The 20,303-nt window shown below is 31.3% G+C and overlaps 2 protein-coding genes across 2 annotated transcripts; one reads left to right on the top strand and one right to left on the bottom strand.

The window, feature by feature from the left end:
* The first annotated feature begins 5,209 nt into the window (after nucleotides 1-5,209).
* On the top strand, nucleotides 5,210-7,076 carry LOC145128870 (DNA sliding clamp PCNA-like). Its single transcript, XM_079063649.1, has 4 exons — nucleotides 5,210-5,638; nucleotides 5,994-6,146; nucleotides 6,237-6,334; nucleotides 6,417-7,076. The coding sequence occupies exons 1-4, from the start codon at nucleotides 5,320-5,322 to the stop codon at nucleotides 6,903-6,905; spliced, it is 1,059 nt and encodes a 352-aa protein (XP_078919775.1). The 5' UTR covers nucleotides 5,210-5,319; the 3' UTR covers nucleotides 6,906-7,076.
* Nucleotides 7,077-7,549: 473 nt separating this feature from the next.
* Nucleotides 7,550-9,178, bottom strand: LOC145132767 (Nucleotide-sugar transporter family protein). The gene is made up of 4 exons (XM_079067667.1): nucleotides 8,595-9,178; nucleotides 8,422-8,525; nucleotides 8,117-8,345; nucleotides 7,550-8,032 (listed from the first exon to the last, which is right to left on the bottom strand). Exons 1-4 carry the CDS (start codon nucleotides 9,048-9,050, stop codon nucleotides 7,883-7,885), a joined length of 939 nt encoding a protein of 312 aa, XP_078923793.1. The 5' UTR covers nucleotides 9,051-9,178; the 3' UTR covers nucleotides 7,550-7,882.
* Nucleotides 9,179-20,303: the final 11,125 nt, after the last annotated feature.

The raw sequence follows: 20,303 nt of genomic DNA, 5'->3' as shown, positions 1-20,303 counted from the left end.
TCATCTATTAACTTCCCCATTAAGGGCTGTCTTATGCCAGTTTTATAACTGCTCGTGAGCAGTTTGTGGCGGTTTTCGTGACAGTTTCATAATGTCACTAAAGGGACTATAAAGGCATGTTGATGTCATTTGAAAGGAGTCTTTGATCTTGGATGAGAGAGAAACTAGAGAGTAATCGATTTTGCATATACATGATTGTCTCACAAAATGGTGAAATAAACAAGTAATCGATTCGCATTCGTATTTTAATCTGGGTATGTTATAATTTTTTTCTATTTATTTGGTATCAGAGCATTAAGGTTGTAAACGACTCGAACGGACATGAACAAGGGCATGTTCATGTTTGTTTGTTTAAGTTAGTCGAACAAATAAACGAACGCGAATGAATAAACAAATGTGTTTTCTTGTTTATGTTTTTTCGTTTAACAAATTACATTTTTTATGTTCGTTTGTTTATGTTCGTGAAAAATGTCAAACAAACATACACGAACATAGATAAATAAACATATATGAACATAAACGAACATATAATATAGTAACGTAATAAAAAACAATTGAACATATATGAATATAAAAAAAAAACTTAAATAAACGAACATAAACGAACGTTTACGAACATAATTAAACGAACGAGACTATTGTTCATATTCGTTCGTTTAATTAAACAAACGAGAATTTGTGTTTATGTTCGTTCGTTTATTTAATAAACGAACATAAATGCAATTTCCATTGAACGGTTACAGTTCGTATAACGTTCGGTTCATTTACATCCCTACAGAGCATAATGAGTTAGTTTATTTCATGGTTAAAATGAATGTCGATGATAAATTCATCGGTTGGAATTTAAATTTCACATTTTTAATGATTTTTTTATTGTGATTATAAATTTTCAATCATGTGGGAACGTATATACCGTTGTCATCAAAGAATGGATGGTCTGTCATTTTTGTCACACTTTTTCATAATTAATAATAGAAAAAACTATATAAATGATCTATGCTCCTTTTTTTTGGTAGATTTTTGGTTTCGTCCCTAATGTTTTTTCGTTACATCGATGTTTATCGTGGTTTCAATTTATTATGTGGTTGGTGGCAAGTCGGCGATGGTGTGGTTGGGTCACTAGAGTTGCAAATGTCATGATGGGTTGTATTTTCTTCTAATACCAAATAAAAATATTGATAGAAGGTTTACATGACGGAGACGTTGAAGTAAGAGTGCTAACATATTCTTTTTTCCTTGATTCCATCCGATTATTCAAGAACACATTTCAATAATGGCTTTGGCATTTTTAGTCTTGGGATTTTTTGACAATGGGTTTCCAAGCAACGACAGTTTTTGATGAAGCTCTCATCGGTAGTGCCTATGAAGGGATGTAGTTGTTAGAGATTGTCGACGGAAGTAAATGGGTGGGTTTTGAGTGATTGTCGTAGTAAGAGAAGGATGGGATGTAGGTATCAATGTTATTTAATGAGACATAAAGAGGAGGACGAGAGGTGGTTATAGGGTTGAGGTTAAAATAGGCACTTGTAGTTCACATTTGCACATTTAGTCCTTTAACTTATTTTTGTGTTTTATGAGGGAATAAATTTGTTTTTTTTTCGGGTCTATTTGGTCACTTTGAACCAGTTGAAGAGGTAACCCGATTCCCCTTTGCCACATAGATTTTGACTTTGAAAACCCCCTCTTTTGACTTGACCCCTAGTTTCTCCTCAATGCTGATTCACCCCTTCTACCACCTGTAACACTTCGTGGTCTTCTTCTTCCTCATCCTCCCTCATTATACCATATGAAGTGTATCTTTATTCCTCACCCATATCACAATTTCTTCCCTAATTCACAACATAATTTCTTTATTACAATCTACGAGTACCAAAATATCGTAAAAACCCAACATTAAAACGAAATCTTACGTGGAAAATCCACCGGTGTAAGGTGGAGAAGTGACATTGATGAATAGAAGCAAAACATACTCATTTCCATCAATAGCCCTTTGAGTATTATCATTGTCGAGTTCAAGAACTATTCGTTGGGCCTTAGTCAACACCTCCACCTCATATAACGGTTTATGGTAGTAGGTTCCGCCTTCTTCTCCTTTTGCTTGGTCTAATGCTATGAGTTCATGAATGTCATCAGATTCTTCACTAGCAGTCACACTAATCAAGAAATTGAGTGAAAGAATAAAAACTATTGTGAGATATACAAATCTAAAATGGGGTTTTGTTGTCAAAGCCCAACCAAACGACGTCGGTGTTGATTTCTTGTTGTTATTGCAATGACACTTCTTTATTTTGGTTGACCATAACAAATCTACAAAACTTGTAACAGGTGAAGAGTTCTCTTTCCGATCTGGAGTCTATGACAACAAAGAAAGCGTCATAATCTTACCTTCTTTGGTAGACGAAGGCCGTGGATAGAACGACGACGTCACATTTTTGTTTTCACCACCACGCCTCTTCAAATTATTCTGTTCTCGTTAACCCTAACACACTCTCTCTTACCTCTTCCACACTTAATGTACCCATCATTGTTCTCTGTCGTGGGACCACATAAGCCTGACCCAACAACGACCGATACTTTAGCATTATCCCTACCACCTTCGACCCATCGTACATCCCACCACCTACTGCATGTCTTGCAATACAACAACCACCCAAACCGTTCATTTCCTGGTCAAAAGTACAACAACCAACACCTTATTCGAGGAGTATTTTAGAATTTGTTTTAACATGAATAACGATTGTTGGAGGATAGACTAAGCGAACATATATAAAGAAATAGAGGGGCCAAGTGTGACGACAAATATTGGACGAGGGAAAAGAAGTGATTAGTGGAAACTAAAACTTGGCATGAGGACCCTCATACCAATGGAGAGGTGTATAGAGGAGAGCCAATCAGGTGAGGAGAGGTATATAGTAGAATCCATGGTTTGAAGGGCACGTAGGGTATTAAGCTAAAGGAGATGGACATGTCAACAAAAACAAATGGTCACGTGGATATTAAACCAGTTGTATTAGGTTAGGTGACTAAATGAACATCTCAAAAAACTATTTTGTTCCCTCATAAATCACGAAAAATTCTTAAGAGACTGAATGACAAATGTGCAAAACATCATAAAGCTAATATGTCATTTTTCCAATAACAAAGTTAGAGATCAACAATGCAAATTACCTAAACCACAATAAACATTCGTGTAATTTACCATTTATATTTTATCATTAAATATTTGATTGTCTTCGATAGACTAGTAAACGTTTTGAAGGGCACGTAGGGTATTAAGCTAAAAGAGATGGACATGTCAATAAAAACAAATGGTCACGTGGATATTAAACCAGTTGTATTAGGTCAGGTGACTAAGGTGCTGTTTGTTTTTTCTGAGGCAAAATGTTTACAGTCTGCGGACCACATCTGTAGACCTCTGCAGTAGAAGAGGCGGGCCAAATGTCTGCAGTCTGAAAAAAGAAGACTGTTTGTTTTTTAACATCTGCGGGCTACTAAAATAAACTGAAATCTAAATAAACTTCAAAGTGATTTTTTAATATTTTTATGATTTTGTTATAAATAATTAACGAATCTAGATCAACTTTTATGTATTATTGTATAAAAAATAAAAATAAAAATGGTACGAATTAACGTATATATTTGATAAAAACCAACAACTTTGGTTGCAAAGTTATAACTAAACATTACAATTAGTGATCGAAGAATTTGATACATAAATAGTTGGAAATAAACTTCGATTTTTCAATTATATCCATTAAATACGTACCATAAATATTTTATCGAGAAATTGACGATACTGTATTAAATAATGTTTTATAAAAATTGGCAAAAAAATATAAGAATATATTATGATTTTTTTTCATATTTACATAGACAACTTCAACGACTATTATATTGTAATAAATCTTTATTTATAAATTTGTCAAAAATATCATGTTTGTATCGTCGAACGTTTTTTTTTATGTTTTGTAATTTTTTTCAAATTGTTTATCATTAATAAAGTTGAAAAAAATATAAATTAAAAAAAAAAACTTAAAAAAATAAAGATATATATGTTTTTTTTAGGCTAGAAGATGTTAGAAGACTCTGGTCCACATCTGCGCTAAGAAGAGGGCGTGCAGACATTTTTAGGTCTGCAGTCTTCAAAAAAACAAACAGTCTGCGAAGGCTAATGTCTGCGCGTGTCTGCGCGGCGCAGACAGAAGAGACCACGCAGATCTGCAGACAAAAAACAAACACTACCTAAATGAACATCTCAAAAAACTATTTTGTTCCCTCATAAATCACGAAAAATTCTTAAGAGACTGAATGACAAATGTGCAAAACATCATAAAGCTAATATGTCATTTTTCCAATAACAAAGTTAGAGATCAACAATGCAAATTACCTAAACCACAATAAACATTCGTGTAATTTACCATTTATATTTTATCATTAAATATAATATTTGATTGTCTTCGATAGACTAGTAAACGTTTTGAAGGGCACGTAGGGTATTAAGCTAAAGGAGATGGACATGTCAATAAAAACAAATGGTCACGTGGATATTAAACCAGTTGTATTAGGTTAGATGACTAAATGAACATCTGAAAAACTATTTTGTACCCTCATAAAGCACGAAAAATTCTTAAGAGACTGAATGACAAATGTGCAAAACTTCATAAAGCTAATATGTCATTTTTCCAAAAATAAAGTTAGAGATCAACAATGCAAATTACCTAAACCACAATAAACATTCGTGTAATTTACCCTTTATATTTTATCATTAAATATTTGATTGTCTTCGATAGGCTGGTAAACGTTTTTCTGTTTTTCTTTACAACATTATAGTGCATTTCAACCGAGTATTGTTGCTAATATCGGATGCCACATTTGTCAAAATATTAACGTTAAGTCGACCTAAATGAACCTTCTCGACTATTGAATGTCATATGTCATAGTGGACAGTTTACTTTGTTTACTTTATTGAAATATATTCAAATTATGTAATAAGAATTATAAACATTAATATCCTATTAAATACAATTAAAAAAATAAACAACTTAATGAACTATTATCGGTTGTTAATGTTATAACAATAAACAAATCAAAAGCTTGTTGCATTTTTAATAAACCTTGAATGTTAAAAATCCCATTAAGCGGAAAAGGACGCCGTTTGTGTTTTGACGACAACTTCTGGCGGGATTACAAGTTTTTCCCGCCAAAATCCCATTATCTTCTACCCCTCTCCTTCACTCGGCATAGCTTCTGTACCCCTCTCTCTCTCTCTCTCTCTCTCTCTCTCAAGAATCAACATCAGTTTCTCTCACAGACGAGAAAATGTTGGAACTAAGGTTGGTTCAGGGCAGTCTTTTGAAGAAAGTGATGGAATCCATAAAGGATCTGGTGAACGACGCCAACTTTGACTGTTCGGCGACGGGATTCTCACTGCAGGCCATGGATTCAAGCCATGTAGCGCTTGTCTCACTCCTACTCAGATCTGAGGGTTTCGAGCACTACCGATGCGATCGTAACCTCTCAATGGGAATGAATCTCGGTAACATGGCAAAAATGCTAAAATGCGCCGGCAATGACGACATTGTCACCGTCAAGGCTGACGACGGCGGTGACTGCGTCACCTTCATGTTTGAAAGCCCTAGTAATACTTCTGTTCTCTAGTTTTTACCTTTCATCTATTCGAATTTAGGGTTTTTTGAAGGCGATTTTAGGGTTTTTTGAATTTAACAAATATCTGCATCAATAATGCGCTTTTAGGGTTTTTTGAATGCATTTTGTTGAATTTACAGGGGACTATTAGTTATTTTTTCAAATCAAAATTAAATATAGAATTGTCGTTTGGTATTTCGTTCGTTACATCTAATTGATAAATCTATTACAGTTATGTCATATATGCTACGATTTTATGATGATTCGCCGCTCATCTTCTGTTTATTTTTTAAATTTGGTACTTGTATGTGCTTTTGATAGTGAATTAATCGACTGAAATGTTTCAGATCAAGATAAGATTGCTGATTTTGAGATGAAGCTGATGGACATTGATAGTGAACATCTTGGAATACCAGAAGCAGAATATGAAGCCATTGTCCGAATGCCATCTGCAGAGTTTGCAAGAATCTGCAAAGATCTCAGCACCATAGGAGACACTGGTATTCTTTTTTTCATCATGGTTAAAACACTCCACTTCTATTTACTTTTCAAAATCTAGTGCTAATTCATGATCAATTTGGTGTTTGTAGTTGTGATATCTGTCACCAAAGAAGGCGTAAAGTTTTCCACCAGAGGTGACATTGGGACTGCAAACATCGTCTTAAGACAAAATACTTCCGTTGACAAGGTACGCAAGACTAATTACAGACCTTTTTTGAAAACAAATGATATGAAATTTTGCTTACTTTTTGTGTAAAACTTATATGCAGCCAGAAGAAGCAACTATAATCGAAATGGAGACACCAGTTTCCTTAACATTTGCTTTAAGGTACATGAACTCTTTCACAAAGGCGACTCCATTAGCAAGCCAAGTGACAGTGAGTTTGTCATCTGAGCTGCCAGTAGTGGTGGAATACAAAATTGCGGAAATGGGTTATCTGAGATTCTATTTGGCTCCAAAGATTGAAGAAGATGAAGAAATGGGTGGTGGTCATCAGGCTGAGCCAGTGGCGGAGCCCAAGAAACAACCGGAGAAGAAGCCAAAAACTGAGCCTAAATCAAATGGAGAAGGGGTGCCTAAACGACGTGTCTTGAAGGTAGATCTTGATGAAGAAGAAGAGGAAACTAAACCACAGGTTGTTAAGAATCCTGGAAGTGAGAATGGTGTTAATGGTGATTATGTTGAAGTTTTGGATGTTAAGACTGGAACTGGTGTTATTGAGCCAAAAACAGAGGTTGAAGTAATGGATGTTGAGTAGGTTAGTGATGAAAAGTCTTATGAAGTTAAGTTGTTGGGGTTAATTTTGTTTATGCAATATGAAAGTATGTATGTAAACCCTTGAGTAGTGTTTTCAAGTAGAAATGAGCATTTGTGTCTTGTTTTAACATTAACTAAATCATTTTATCCAGAAAGGGTTAATGCCACTAAATAGCTATTCACATTGACTAATTAAGTTCATAGTCCTATTTTTGGCTTCATAAACCTGTCATTAGTCTTTCATAAAGTGGTTGAATGGGAAAGATATTTGTCTAGATAAAGAACTGTATAACTTTTGATATTTTTAAGACCAAATAAACTGCTATATAACATGTTTGTTTCTTTTTTAAACCAAACAAACTGTCAGAATAAAACTAAATTACCGTATTACTCTTAAAAGTCAAAGAAATATTATTCAAGATATTCTTTTTTTCAGTTTTAACTTGAAAGAAGCTATGAGGAAAAATAAGTAAAGATATAGCGTCTTAATATAATTAAAGCCGTGTTATTTGTGGCTTAATCCATTAAGTTGTTCTTTTTAGATTAAGTCAAAAAGTTTAATAACTATTAAGTCCCAAAATTACAATAACCGACTAAATGCTATTAATTGACATTAACCCTATAAAAATGTAAGAAGTCACACAATGAAAGGATAAATGGGCATAGCCTTGAATAAATAATCTATAAGAAGTTTGAATATAACATAATTCATAGCAAAATAATTCTACAATTCTTATACTATGAACCCTAAACACAGATGTAACTAATGGCTTACTTTTGATTTTTCATGTAGCTGTTACACATATGCAGCTTCAATGTCCCCAAGCCCAAGGTTTTATGAGCATAAAAAATATGAATTTAGAGGGCAAGATCAGCAGCAACAAGCAACAGCACATAAAGCCTAACCTGCTTCAAGTTGTCCATGGTGAGCTTGTAATCTTTAACTAATTAAGTTATAGTAATTAATAATTATGGGTCTCATTTATTGCTACGCTTCTTGGCTTCACTATAAAGAATAACTCCAATCACTGTCAATGTGTATCCCGCCATCCCAGTCACAGATACCGGATTTCTAAAAATTAGTATCGAAACAACCACTGCAACTGCCCCCTTTGCGTTTCCCAAAACCTAAAATATCAAACCCTAATTTGTTACAAACAAGATCATGTTTTTCTTTGAAGGTAGAGATTGAATAGATAACTACAGACATACCTGAAGTGTAAGAGCGCTGGTGTGTTTTGTGACCAAAAAGTTTGTCAAATTCACGAAATATGCAAGCGCAGAGTTGAAAAGCAATAGCCAAACAATCCCAAAATCTTGTCTTGCAAGTGCTATTGTTATACCAACGACATTCCTTTCCATGTATAATGTTGCAGGAAGCAGGAATACGACAGCAATAGGAGCCATGTATAGAAGGAGATTCATGGAGTTCAACTTCTCCCTGAAGTAAAAAATGACATGTAATGTTAGTTGAATAGATGATGGAAATCTATCATGAATCTCGAATGGTTCCATACCCTTCAGAAGAAAGCAAGATCCCTTGAACAACTGTTTTTAATGCTCTTGCAGCAGTAGCACCAATGCACATTATAAACCCAAACAGATGAAAACTAGGCTCGCCCTAAAACCAAACATGAATAATTAGAAAAAGGAAACATAAACTGGAAACTAATATCTGAAAGAAGCATACCCCACTAGCGATAATAACACCAGTCACAACAGGAATGAGGGTGATATAAGTAAGCCAAGCTTCCTTCTTCAAAGTCATGAGATACGCGAACACGGCAGTGAAAAACGGCGTCGTAGCACCAATCGCTTGATTAAACGATACAGGTAAATACCTAAGCGAAATGTTGCCACTTACAACGGATCCACAGAAGATTAAGCTCAGAGCAGAGATCTTAAAGAACTGAACACGAGATCGGATAGTCTGCATAGGAACCATCTTCAGCCATGCGATAGCGATGTAGCTTAGCAAAGCACAAGCTGTCATATGGCACATAGTGAGGAAGATCGGGTACTTGAAACCGTAATTGCTAAGCAAATACTTGTTGAGCAATAAAACCCCAATGTTGGATGAGTACCACGACGTTACAAGTCCAATCGTGAAGAACCGGGTGGGAGACGGGCTCTTTATTGCCGACATTTCTAAACAAAATCGAAAATGGACCAATTTTTTTCAATCTGATTGATGATAATTGATTCTTCTCCCTCTGGTTCTACAATTAGAACAAGGACGGCATTGGATCTGAGGGAGATCTAGGAAGCATTACGGAATCTGGACAGGGGATGAACTGAATCGAAACAAAACCGCGTGTTTACCAAATTGAATATAGACAAGAAGATAGGTGACGCTAGCGTTCTGAGGAGGACGACCGGCGATCGACACTCGACGATCGACGACCGGCGACTATTCTGCTTAATTAGTCTGTCTCCTAGCACAGGGAAGAGAGAGGGGGTTTGGGAGGAGGCAATTTATATACGAGTGTAATAAGAGCTAACTTATATTTATAGTGCACTAAAGTGTAAATATTAATTCTTCTCTGGTGAATTTACATAACAAGTACTTTATAATTACGAAATTTCATCTAAAATCCCACATGTAATAACTTTTATTTAAGTAGTCTCTAAATAATGAAAAAGTTTAGTCTTGACAACTTCATATTCTATAACTCTTTTTCAAAACAGGCAAATCTAATGTTAAAGACGAACCATTCAAAGGATGTTATACAAAATTAAAGTATTAATAGTACAAAGTTTTGGCAAATTGATGGTGTAGATTTATGTATACTAGATAACTAGATATCATTTTAATGCCATAATAGAAATATATGTGATTCTTCATGTACTTGATCATCGAATGTTTATTAGCATGACACAACAACTAAATACAAACATAGAAGAGTGGAAACAAGGGATACCATCACAAAAAGTTAATAGCCTTTTGTACATTATAGATATGTACATTTGTACGTGTATATAAAATATAAAATATAGGTAAATGGTTTATATATATATATATATATATATATATACAGTCAAGATCAAATAAGAAGGAAATTTTTGGTAGGAAGGTAAAAAGTTTTTTTTCTATATATTTTTTTGACGAACAAACAAAATGAATAATTAGATGATTCATTTGTAAGATGATTCACAAGAAAAAATTCTCAAAAAAACATCTCGATGATTCATTTATATAATGATTTTGTTGTTATTCACTAAAATTGTCATAAAAGTGAATTTTTTCTTAATTTACTTAAAAATGAATCATAAAGATGTTTTTTTGGAAATTTTTTCTTGTGAATCATCTTACAAATGAATCATCTAGTGATTCATTTATTTTGTTCGTCAAAAAAATATATAGAAAAAAAACTTCTTACCTTCCTACCAAAAATTTCCTTCTTACCGGATCTATATATATATATATATATATATATATATATATATATATATATATATATATATATATATATATATATATATATATGTTCAAATGTTTTTAACAACTATTGTGTTCCTAAATGCACCAATCACAAATTAGCAAATAATAAAATAATTAATTAAATAAAAAAGGGTATTTCTGGTTTTTTGCACTTGTAATTAAGGAAACAAGATAAATATATGTTGACCTAATATCTCTTCTTTATAACCATCGACCATTCATCATCGTCCCAGACATACCTGTGTATCCCTCATCTTGCCACTGCCGTATCTTCTTCTTCCTCCCTCTTCTTTCGTCGGCTTCGTATTCCATCACCGAAATCGGTCTATAGCTGACGCCGTACACCAACATCCTAGCCCTGGTATGTTCTTGAACTCAATTTCTAATTTTTAAACCTAATTTCTGATTTTACAATCAAATTTCTTTTGAGAATGATGATGTTCGTTCTATGTTATTACTACGATAAATCAATTTCCCTCTAACAAACGAACGATCTATGTTATGAAGTTCTGTTGAACATTTCACAAACAATTTTCCTAACATTTGGTTCATTTATGTTTATTTTTAACTGAAAGTAGTGCCTTTTGCGTTAATGAAACAAAATCAGAATAGTAATTTTATAAGATAATAAAAATGAATTTTCCTGTGATGTATTTGCCCATTAGTTTCTTGCTTAGGCTTTTTTTTTTATTAATATATATTGCATTTGCTGCTTAAAAATAATGAATTTTAATGTTAAAATAAGACTTGCATACACAATACTTAATTTAAAATTTATCTAAAAAGTAGAATAAAATAAGTTCTAGAAAGCGTAGACAACATAATTGTTTTGGGTTTTCAATGTGAAATACCGATTTCTTGAACAAGTTTCAAGAAAACTTAACAAACCATTTGCTGCTGCAAATTTTATAACCACATTGCACAATATTGCTTTGGATTTTGGTTTTATAAATCAATTTTAAGACTAACATTTTACAAATCAATTTAAAACGAACTTCATTTTCATCATTGTGTATTTGGAATCTAAAATTATATTAGCTGGAAATACAATACTTTTGAATGTATTCTATGTATTTTGTCAATTTTGTCAGAATGTATTCTGACAGAATAAAATCTATGTATTCTACCAGAATAATACATTCTGTCATATTCTATGTATTCTACTAGAATATATAAAGTGCTAGTTAATTGCGAGTAACATGTTTTTAACCATTATTAGTTTTTGTTGTATTTGTGATAGGAATGGCTGGAAGAATGCGTTGAAGACGTAATAGAAATATCTTGAAGAAAGAATAAAGTTCAACCTAATAGGAATATCTTGAAGAATGAATAAAGTTTGATCAGACTCACAATTTAAGAATGTTGTTATTTTTTAAGAATTTTATTCATGTTTATTGATATTCTTTTAGAATATGTATAATTATATTAAAATGTATAAGGTTTTTAGTTTGTAAGAATATATATGAATTTGTATTTAAGTTCGGATGTATAAGAATATGTTACAATGTTGTTATTTTTCAACCTCGGATTCAAGAATTTTGTTATTCTTCAATAATATTTTAATAGAATAAAATTCTGGAAGAACATCATTCTAGAAAAAAAAATATTCTGATAGAATAAAATCGGCTATGTTTACAAATTACGTTAGAATTAAAATTTAATTAATTAAAAAAATTCATATTTTTAAAATTAGGATAATTAATTCTCTCTAAAAATCCGAAAATTTCCTTTTATAGATGTAGTTAATTGTCTAAAATACCATTTTATTAAAATTTGTGCGATTATATGATAAATGTTACCCCATTGTAATATCATACACTCTCAAATCATGTCCATTGATTAATTACATCCGTTGGTCCAGATCTGTGCATTCTGACACACAATAGTTAGTAAAAACAAAATAACCTAAGCCTATATATATATATATATATATATATATATATATATATATAAATATATATATATATATATATATATATATATATATATATATATATATATATATCATACTATCATACTATTATATTATACTATACTTATAAAAGAGATATTTTTACTTGCATCATATGCATTTGAAACTTTCATACCTTTTCACATTCACCTAATTAAGACCAAACAATCAAATAGATTTTGAACTTATGAAACTTACACACAATTTTAATTAACAAGCAATCAAAGAGTTTTTGAATTTATGATAACTATAATTACTAACATCTCCTACTTCTATAAAATCTTATTTCAAACTTCAATGTGGTATTTCATCAATAGCTTCTCCAAACATGACATTTACGTATTTAGTGGAAAAGAGAGAAACCACCAAAGAATTTATCGATTTGCTTTTCCACATTTTCTTCTTTACCTCTTGACACCCTCAGTTCTTCGGCGCCAAACAAATGATCGCTTGCTTATGTGAACTCAAATAAAACGTTGAGACTTTAATCAAGCATACATTAAACAAAAGCTTTGGTACAGAGCATTTGAGTCGACTTAAGTAGAAAACAATGTATTTCAGAAAGACAATGTACTATTTTCATATCGTTGTCTTATTTTATTCGATGGATTAATGTGATTTTTGTTTGAGCTTTTGTAGGCATCGAAGTTGGATTAATGTGATTTTTTTGTTTAAGATTATGTTGGCATCGAAGTTGGATAAATGTTTTTTTTGTTTTAGTTTTCGTAGGCATCAAAATTGTTGAAGGCATATTTGATGACTTTTTTTTATGTCAAATTTAAGAATCATATAGAAGATTAATCCAAGTAAACATGATTGTATGTTTTATTTGATTATGGACCCTGAAGTTTAAAAGACTATTTAGAAGTCTCTCTCTCTCTCTCTCTCTCTCTTTTTTTTTCTCTCTCTCTCTCTCTCTCTATATATATATATATATATATATATATATATATATATATATATATATATATATATATATATAACCTGTAAACTATTTTAATTTTTTATGGTCACTTCTTGGATCTGAGTTTTGACATTTCGATATATTATAAAAAGTGATTCCTATAATTATTATTTTGAAAAGAAAATTTGAAATAATGACATCAATGTGCTAAAACTATTAGATTACATTTAAATCAACATAATTATATTTATAAAACTACATATTTTTTTATTGACTCAAACAATTAAACCCAACAAATAAATATATTTTAATAATTTGTGTATAAACAATTATATTATTATTATTATTATTATTATTATGTCTCAAAATTATAAAAAATATTAATATAGGTCAACATTTCTCTTATTCATAGTGAAAAAAGTAATGTACCTAATACTTTTCAATAAAGATAAATTCTTCTAAATAACTAAATAATTTTTGTTAGAGAAAACAAATTTAACAACCAAAAGCAACTAAAAAAGTGGTTGAGTAAATAAAAAAAATAAAAAATAATTTTTTAATTAACTAAAATAATAATAGTTATCAATAATAAAATCTCTTATCATATATTTTATTACAATGTATAAACATTATGTTAAAAGTTATTATTTCAAAGTTAATGACAATAGGATATTTACTTTTAAGAACACGTATTTTATCTATAATTATATTATTGTATTATGCACAACGCGCATATATTCAACTAGTATATATAAATCAAACATTTTTCTTGAACCTTATGTATTTGAAACTCCCAAAACTATTCAACTTATACGAATTAATTTATGATTATTTGAAATATTATGATTGAACTCCCAAAACTCTTCAAATCATGCTATGTAATTGATGAGTTAAATGAAATATTTAGCCTATATAAGAATTTGTAGATTACATATTGCATGTATGTCAACACAAAATGATAGATTATATTTGTAGGGTTTGAAGAGTTACGTGAGTGGTTCCATGGATATATGAAAACAATTGTAACTTTTCCAAATAGAAATTTATATAAACTCAAATTGAGTGCACGTAGAGATATTAACAAAGGTTCAAATTTAGATATGTTTGTAAATATATACTTGAGATCACTTTTTAGGTTTATGTGTTATGCATCTTTCTATAATCACAGGATGATGAAGTGGAAATGAAAATTACTTCTCATGAGCTTTTGATAAATCAATTTTCAAGCTATTTATCAGTTAGAGCAATGAACTTTGCTTACATGTATGTATCTTTATGTTGTCATTCTTTTTTTATGTTAAGAAAATATAGGTTATGTCCAAGAGAACATTATTCAACATGTATTTTATGCTATTATAAATTATATATTATGTTAGTTTATATCACTTATTTTGTTGTAAATAACATCGATGCAGTTTTTTATAATTGATTTTGATGAAAGGAGTTTACAATTATTATTCCAAATTGTTGGTGATAGTGATGAATTAGAACGAATGATTTTTAATATGACATGACTTTATTGTTGAAAACTAATGATTATGTGTGTTATAAAAATGAATTCTTTATGTTCTACCAAAACTTATATGGATGTATCCATTTTAAATGTTTTTATAATAATAAAAATAGTTATTATCTTATTACATTTGTCAATTACTTTTTTCCCTATTCGTTTTTTATCGTAAAGGAAAAGTAAAATAAATAAAATATTAACATTTTCATAAGAAAATATAAGTGATAAAAATATACCTCAAGTGTAACATTCTTTCTCCGCAAACCCACTCTTAACAAATTTTTTTTTAAGATTGGTCGGTGTACATAACAATTACTATAGTTTTGAAATTCAAATCACCATTTGATTTGGACCGCTCATTCTCTTTCAATATTTCATAACTTTAAGGTCAAAAATGTAAGTACAATACAAAAGTACGATAGTTTTTTTTAAATATAATAATGAAAAAATATCAAATAAGTAGTTTTTAATTAAGTAAAAAATAATAATTGTTTAAAATAACCTAGAACTAAAGAATAGATTATTGTATATTAAAAAATTATTGTTATTTGAAATAATAATAATAATAATAATAATAATAATAATAATACAAAATATTCAAATAAATTATTTATAAATTAGTTAAAAATACCTATTGTTTAAAATGATTTTAAGTCAAAAACTTAACTCAATTTGATTCAAACACAACTTTTTATATCTTTCTTATTGTAAACTTAAAATTATTATAATATTAGTTACAACTTAGTATAAAAATTATTATTTCAATGATAAATGTTTATAATATTGTTTTTATAACATATAAATGTTAATATTTATATTATATTATTGGGCACAACTCAAGAGTTTAAAACTCCCACTACAACTCAATAGTTTTTTAATCTAAATGTAATTATGATTTCAAATTTAATGTAATTAGCCATGCCTTTATATTTTCCACTACATTCAAAAGTTTTTTAAACTTATGGTTATTAATGTTGAATGCCTTTTTATTTTCCATATATTTGTTATATAAATTGTAGCTATATTAGTAGTATATATTTAAGTTTTGATTAAAAAATCATATATTTGAAAAGATTTGTGATTCAAAATGAAAGAATTGAAAAAAATAAGTTTTGTCGCATCTATGTTTATTTAACATGAATTTTTTATAACAATGTTTCTATATATCAAATGTATGTTGATTTCTAAATATTCATTTTGAATGATTTATAAGTGTTTAATAAGTTTTGTTTGATGTAAATGTTATAATAGATGTTGTAGTGTTTTTATTTTATTAAAAACTATAGTGTTTTCCATACTATTTGTTATTTGTTTTATATACAAATCGGCATATATTTTATATATAATTTCCACAACTTAAAACGTCACTACAAGAAAAAGTGGTATCGAAGACTGACATAATCAGTCTCCAATGGTCAATAATCAGTCTCCGATGAGAATCAGAGACTGATTTAGCTAGTCCCCGAGACCTAGTCTTAGATAGTTGATTTTTTATGTATCTGGGATTGAAAATTAGTCTCTAATACATCAAAATATTAAAGACCGAAAACCAGTCTTCATTAATATCTCATTCAGTCTCTAATTTGTTTTTTTTTCAAATCCCCAATTTTATGTCATATCAGTCCCTAATACTATCTTTTAGAGACTGAATATCAACCATTTATAATATATCATTTAGTCTTTAATATGTTTCATTAAAATTTGTATTTTATGTCGTATCAGTCACTAATATTCTCTTTAAAGGACTAAATATTAGTCTTTGATACTATCATTTTCAGTCTCCAATATCATTCCTTTAGTCCCTAACCTAATTCAGTGATTGAATATCAGTCTCGAATATAATGTCATTTGGTCTCTATTCTAATTTTTCAAGATATCAGTCTCAAATACAATGTCATTCAATCCCTCATTTGATTTTTCAGTTGGTGAATATCAGTTTAGGATGCCAAGTCATTCAGTCGCTAATATTCGACTAGCAATATGAACTTCAAATTTTATATCTCTAAATCAAAACATTAACATTCAACTACAAAAATAAATATTAATATTTGACCAGAAAAATGAAAAATCATATTTGATTTCAAAGTATAGAAACTAAATAAAAATAATATATATGAAAGTCTAATTCGGTGGGTAGGTTATTTCCATGGGAGAACTTTATGATTTCGTTATATATCTTGGCAATTTCTTGTTTTTTGGCCTCACTTTCTTCATGTTACCCTAAATCTCTTCTTTCATCTCCTCATGGATTTGATAACCAATACCATACAAAGAAATAATAACCAAGTTTACAACTAATTAAACCTCAAGTAATATCATTCAATTAATAGCAACATACTTTCAACTTGAATAAAAAAAACTATAAAGATATAATAGCAACATACTTTCAACTTGAATAAAAAACTAAAAATAATTAATAACAACATACTTTCAACTTGAAAAAAAGATATAAACAATTGAAAACAACAATAAGTACACCATTTATTGAACTAGTTAAGTTTATGTCACAAAATATCAAAATGCCAAAACGAAATACCAAATTGCTACCTGTGTTGGCAATTGTGAGTCTCTTGAACATGTTACCTATTGATCTGAATAAGATTAAAGCACATACAAGATGAAAGTACAAAAATTTAATGAACCGGATTACGAAACAAAATGTAAACTTAAATTGCCAAAACGATGAAAGGCATAAACTACCCTATTTTGTACACATTTTTTTCTTCTATCTTTTGCATTATCAGTGCCAAAACGGATGAAAAAACCACAAAAGTAGTAGCTCAAAGTAAAGGATAACTTATTAAAATACAAGTACACTTGATAATTTTTTTTTACAAATCGATACCTATGTCATGATTATTGTGAAAACATAAGCTTTGTAACTGCCTGTTTATGCTCCTTTCCAGTTATAACAACGTGAATTTCTATTCCTGTATGGAAGTAGGTTGTATGTAAGCAATATAATTCATGATGCTTGAAGCCAGTAACTACCTGTTACTGAGTATGCATTATATCAATTATTGAAGATAACATACCATATGTGAAAGAAAAGGAATGTAAAGTATGTTACTTGGATAAGGTTTAATTGTGCAGATGCATAAGGAGAGTCAAGAATGAAAAAGCATCAACATAGAGTTGTAATCTGACCTCTTTATTTATAGATTTTCTAGGGTTTCAAACCATGGTTGCAGTATACATAACAAGAAATAAATAAATCCAACCCTTTATTAAAAATCAAGAATGACAGTAATATCAACATAGAGTCGTAATCTGACCTACTTACCTGTAGTTTTTCTAGGGGTTTCGATGTAACGCCCGGTTCCCGATACGTATTTTAAATATGAGTTTTTGCATTTTTACACTAAGACTCGACGAGTTGAGTCCCCAAACTCGTCGAGTAAGGGCGAATCTTGGACGTAGGTGGAAAAGTCTACTCGACGAGTCGGAAGCCCCGACTCGACGAGTAGACCTGTCTGAATGAAACCCTAACTTTTAGGGTTTACACCCTATTTAAACACCCTATATGGGGTAACGCCCGTAGATTAGGGCTAGTCAATTAAGAGACGATAAACATCAAAAATGACTTTTTTTATGGAAGATTATTTAGAAGGATTAATCTTAACTAAGTTGTAGTATATGTTACAAGGATTCCGTACATATAATGAACGTCAAAATCCGAGTTATAACAAAGAAGTTATGACTTGTCGAAGTTTCGCGACAAAACCGGCACGGTGCCGAATGTCGTAAAAAGTGAGTTTTTGATAAACTACTTTTTGGACTTAGTAATCTAAATGAAACTCATAGTATTCGTTAAACCGATAGTAGGTATAAAAAGAACGCACAAATCTGACTTCGTATGAGGAAGTTATGATTTTTCGAAGTTTCAGCTTAGCAGTAGACAGCTAAAAACTCGAATTTTAGATCGAGTGATTTTTAGCCGACACAACCTAAACGAGAATCGAAGGTCTCGTAAATAGTAGCACAACGGTAAAAAGACATACGAAAACGGACGTCGGATGAAGAAGTTATGAATTTTTAACGGATTTCCTGTCCCGGTCTGTTAAAAATAATAATATAAAAATTAAAGTCAAAATTAGCCGACGAAGTCTAAACGAAAGTTGTAGAACGTAATTTTACCTACGCGTGCATATAAAGAACGTAAAAAACGGAGCTCGTATACGAAAGTTATGGATTTTAGAAGTTTTGGCGCAAAAATCGAGAAAAAATCCCCAAAACCGAGGAATCTCGCATACGTGGACTTCGGCCACGTCACCTCGCTCAAATCGTGCCACGTGTCCGAATCGATGATGTGTCCGATGCGCTGGAAGCTTGCATGCGCGCCCCGTGTCGCTTCTGATCCATCCGAGCCTCACATGAGCCACGAGCCCCCCACCTCGGACCCGGACTTCGGTCCAATCAGAGCCCTCCAGCGAGGCCCTCGCATGCGTAACCCACGTGCGAGCAGGTGCTGCCTCCTTCGGATCTGCTGCCGCGTGGCTTCTCTCCTGACCGTCCGATCACCAGCTCGCACACTATAAATAGGAGGGTGCGAACCCTCCCGGCTAGAATTTTAAAATTTGGCAATTTTGGCCCCTTTTTCAATATTTTGGCTATTTTTACGTCCCCCGAAGCCCCGGTATCGATTATAACCCCCGGAATACGCCCCGAAGTGCCCGAAGACCCGGAAAATTTATCTTTTTGGTTTCGAAGCCCGACCTTCGCAGAGCCCGGTTTCTCAATAAAACTCCCGGTTTTATTAGAAACGATCGTTTTAGGAAACGAATTGCTGCCCGATTTTCATTAAATCAAGTGAGTGTGTAGTTACTTTCACCTTACACATAGATATGAAGTATTTTATATAAAATACGTGCTATGTGTATATATGTTGTTTATTTATTTGAAATGGATGTTGAATGGATGTTTTATACATGTTTAAAATAATTTAAAATGTATATATATTTTATCTTCAAATATGTTGGGTAAAACATGGGTAGATAAAGGATGAGGGATAATAGTACAGTATAGATGTACGTTGGTAGCTATGGATTTAGTACGTTGGCGACTATGTGACGTAGTGCCTATTGTATAAACCCTGGCGACTATGAGACTTAGTGCCTATTGTATAAACCTGGCGACTATGAGACGTAGTGCCTATTGTATAAACCCTGGCGACTATGAGACATAGTGCCTATTGTATAAACCCTGGCGACTATGAGACGTAGTGCCTATTGTATAAACCCTGGCGACTATGAGACGTAGTGCCTGTTGTATAAACCTTGGCGACGATGTGACTTCGTCCTTTTTGACATAAATTGCTGAGGGAAAAGCAATGTTGTCACCCTTTTGACATAAATTGCTGAGGGAAAAGCAATGTTGTCACCCTTTTGACATAAATTGCTGAGAGAAAAGCAATGTTGTCACCCCGATGTTTGTTTGACATAAATTGATGAGGAAAGCAATGTTGTCACCACATTGGTTGTCTTATTTGACATAAATTGCTGAAGGAAAGCAATGTTGTCACCTTATTGGTTGTTTTATGGTAGGTTGTTTTGTTTGACATAAATTGCTGAAGAAAAGCAATGTTGTCACCCT

Source organism: Lactuca virosa, chromosome 8, assembly GCF_052849685.1.
Source record: "Lactuca virosa cultivar CGN04683 chromosome 8, Lactuca_virosa_CGN04683_v6, whole genome shotgun sequence".
Taxonomy (NCBI): Eukaryota; Viridiplantae; Streptophyta; class Magnoliopsida; order Asterales; family Asteraceae; genus Lactuca; species Lactuca virosa.
Note: the sequence above shows the minus strand (reverse complement) of the source record. Positions and strands in the feature narration are given on the sequence as shown.

Coding starts and splice junctions, on each gene's coding strand:
- LOC145128870 (XM_079063649.1), top strand. CDS start 5,320: ATGTTGGAACTAAGGTTGGTTCAGGGCAGTCTTTTGAAGAAAGTGATG. Junction 5,639..5,993: donor CTTCATGTTTGAAAGCCCTA/GTAATACTTCTG, acceptor GAAATGTTTCAG/ATCAAGATAAGATTGCTGAT. Junction 6,335..6,416: donor AAAATACTTCCGTTGACAAG/GTACGCAAGACT, acceptor ACTTATATGCAG/CCAGAAGAAGCAACTATAAT.
- LOC145132767 (XM_079067667.1), bottom strand. CDS start 9,050: ATGTCGGCAATAAAGAGCCCGTCTCCCACCCGGTTCTTCACGATTGGA. Junction 8,526..8,594: donor GTGTTATTATCGCTAGTGGG/GTATGCTTCTTT, acceptor GTTTGGTTTTAG/GGCGAGCCTAGTTTTCATCT. Junction 8,033..8,116: donor CCAGCGCTCTTACACTTCAG/GTATGTCTGTAG, acceptor TTGATATTTTAG/GTTTTGGGAAACGCAAAGGG.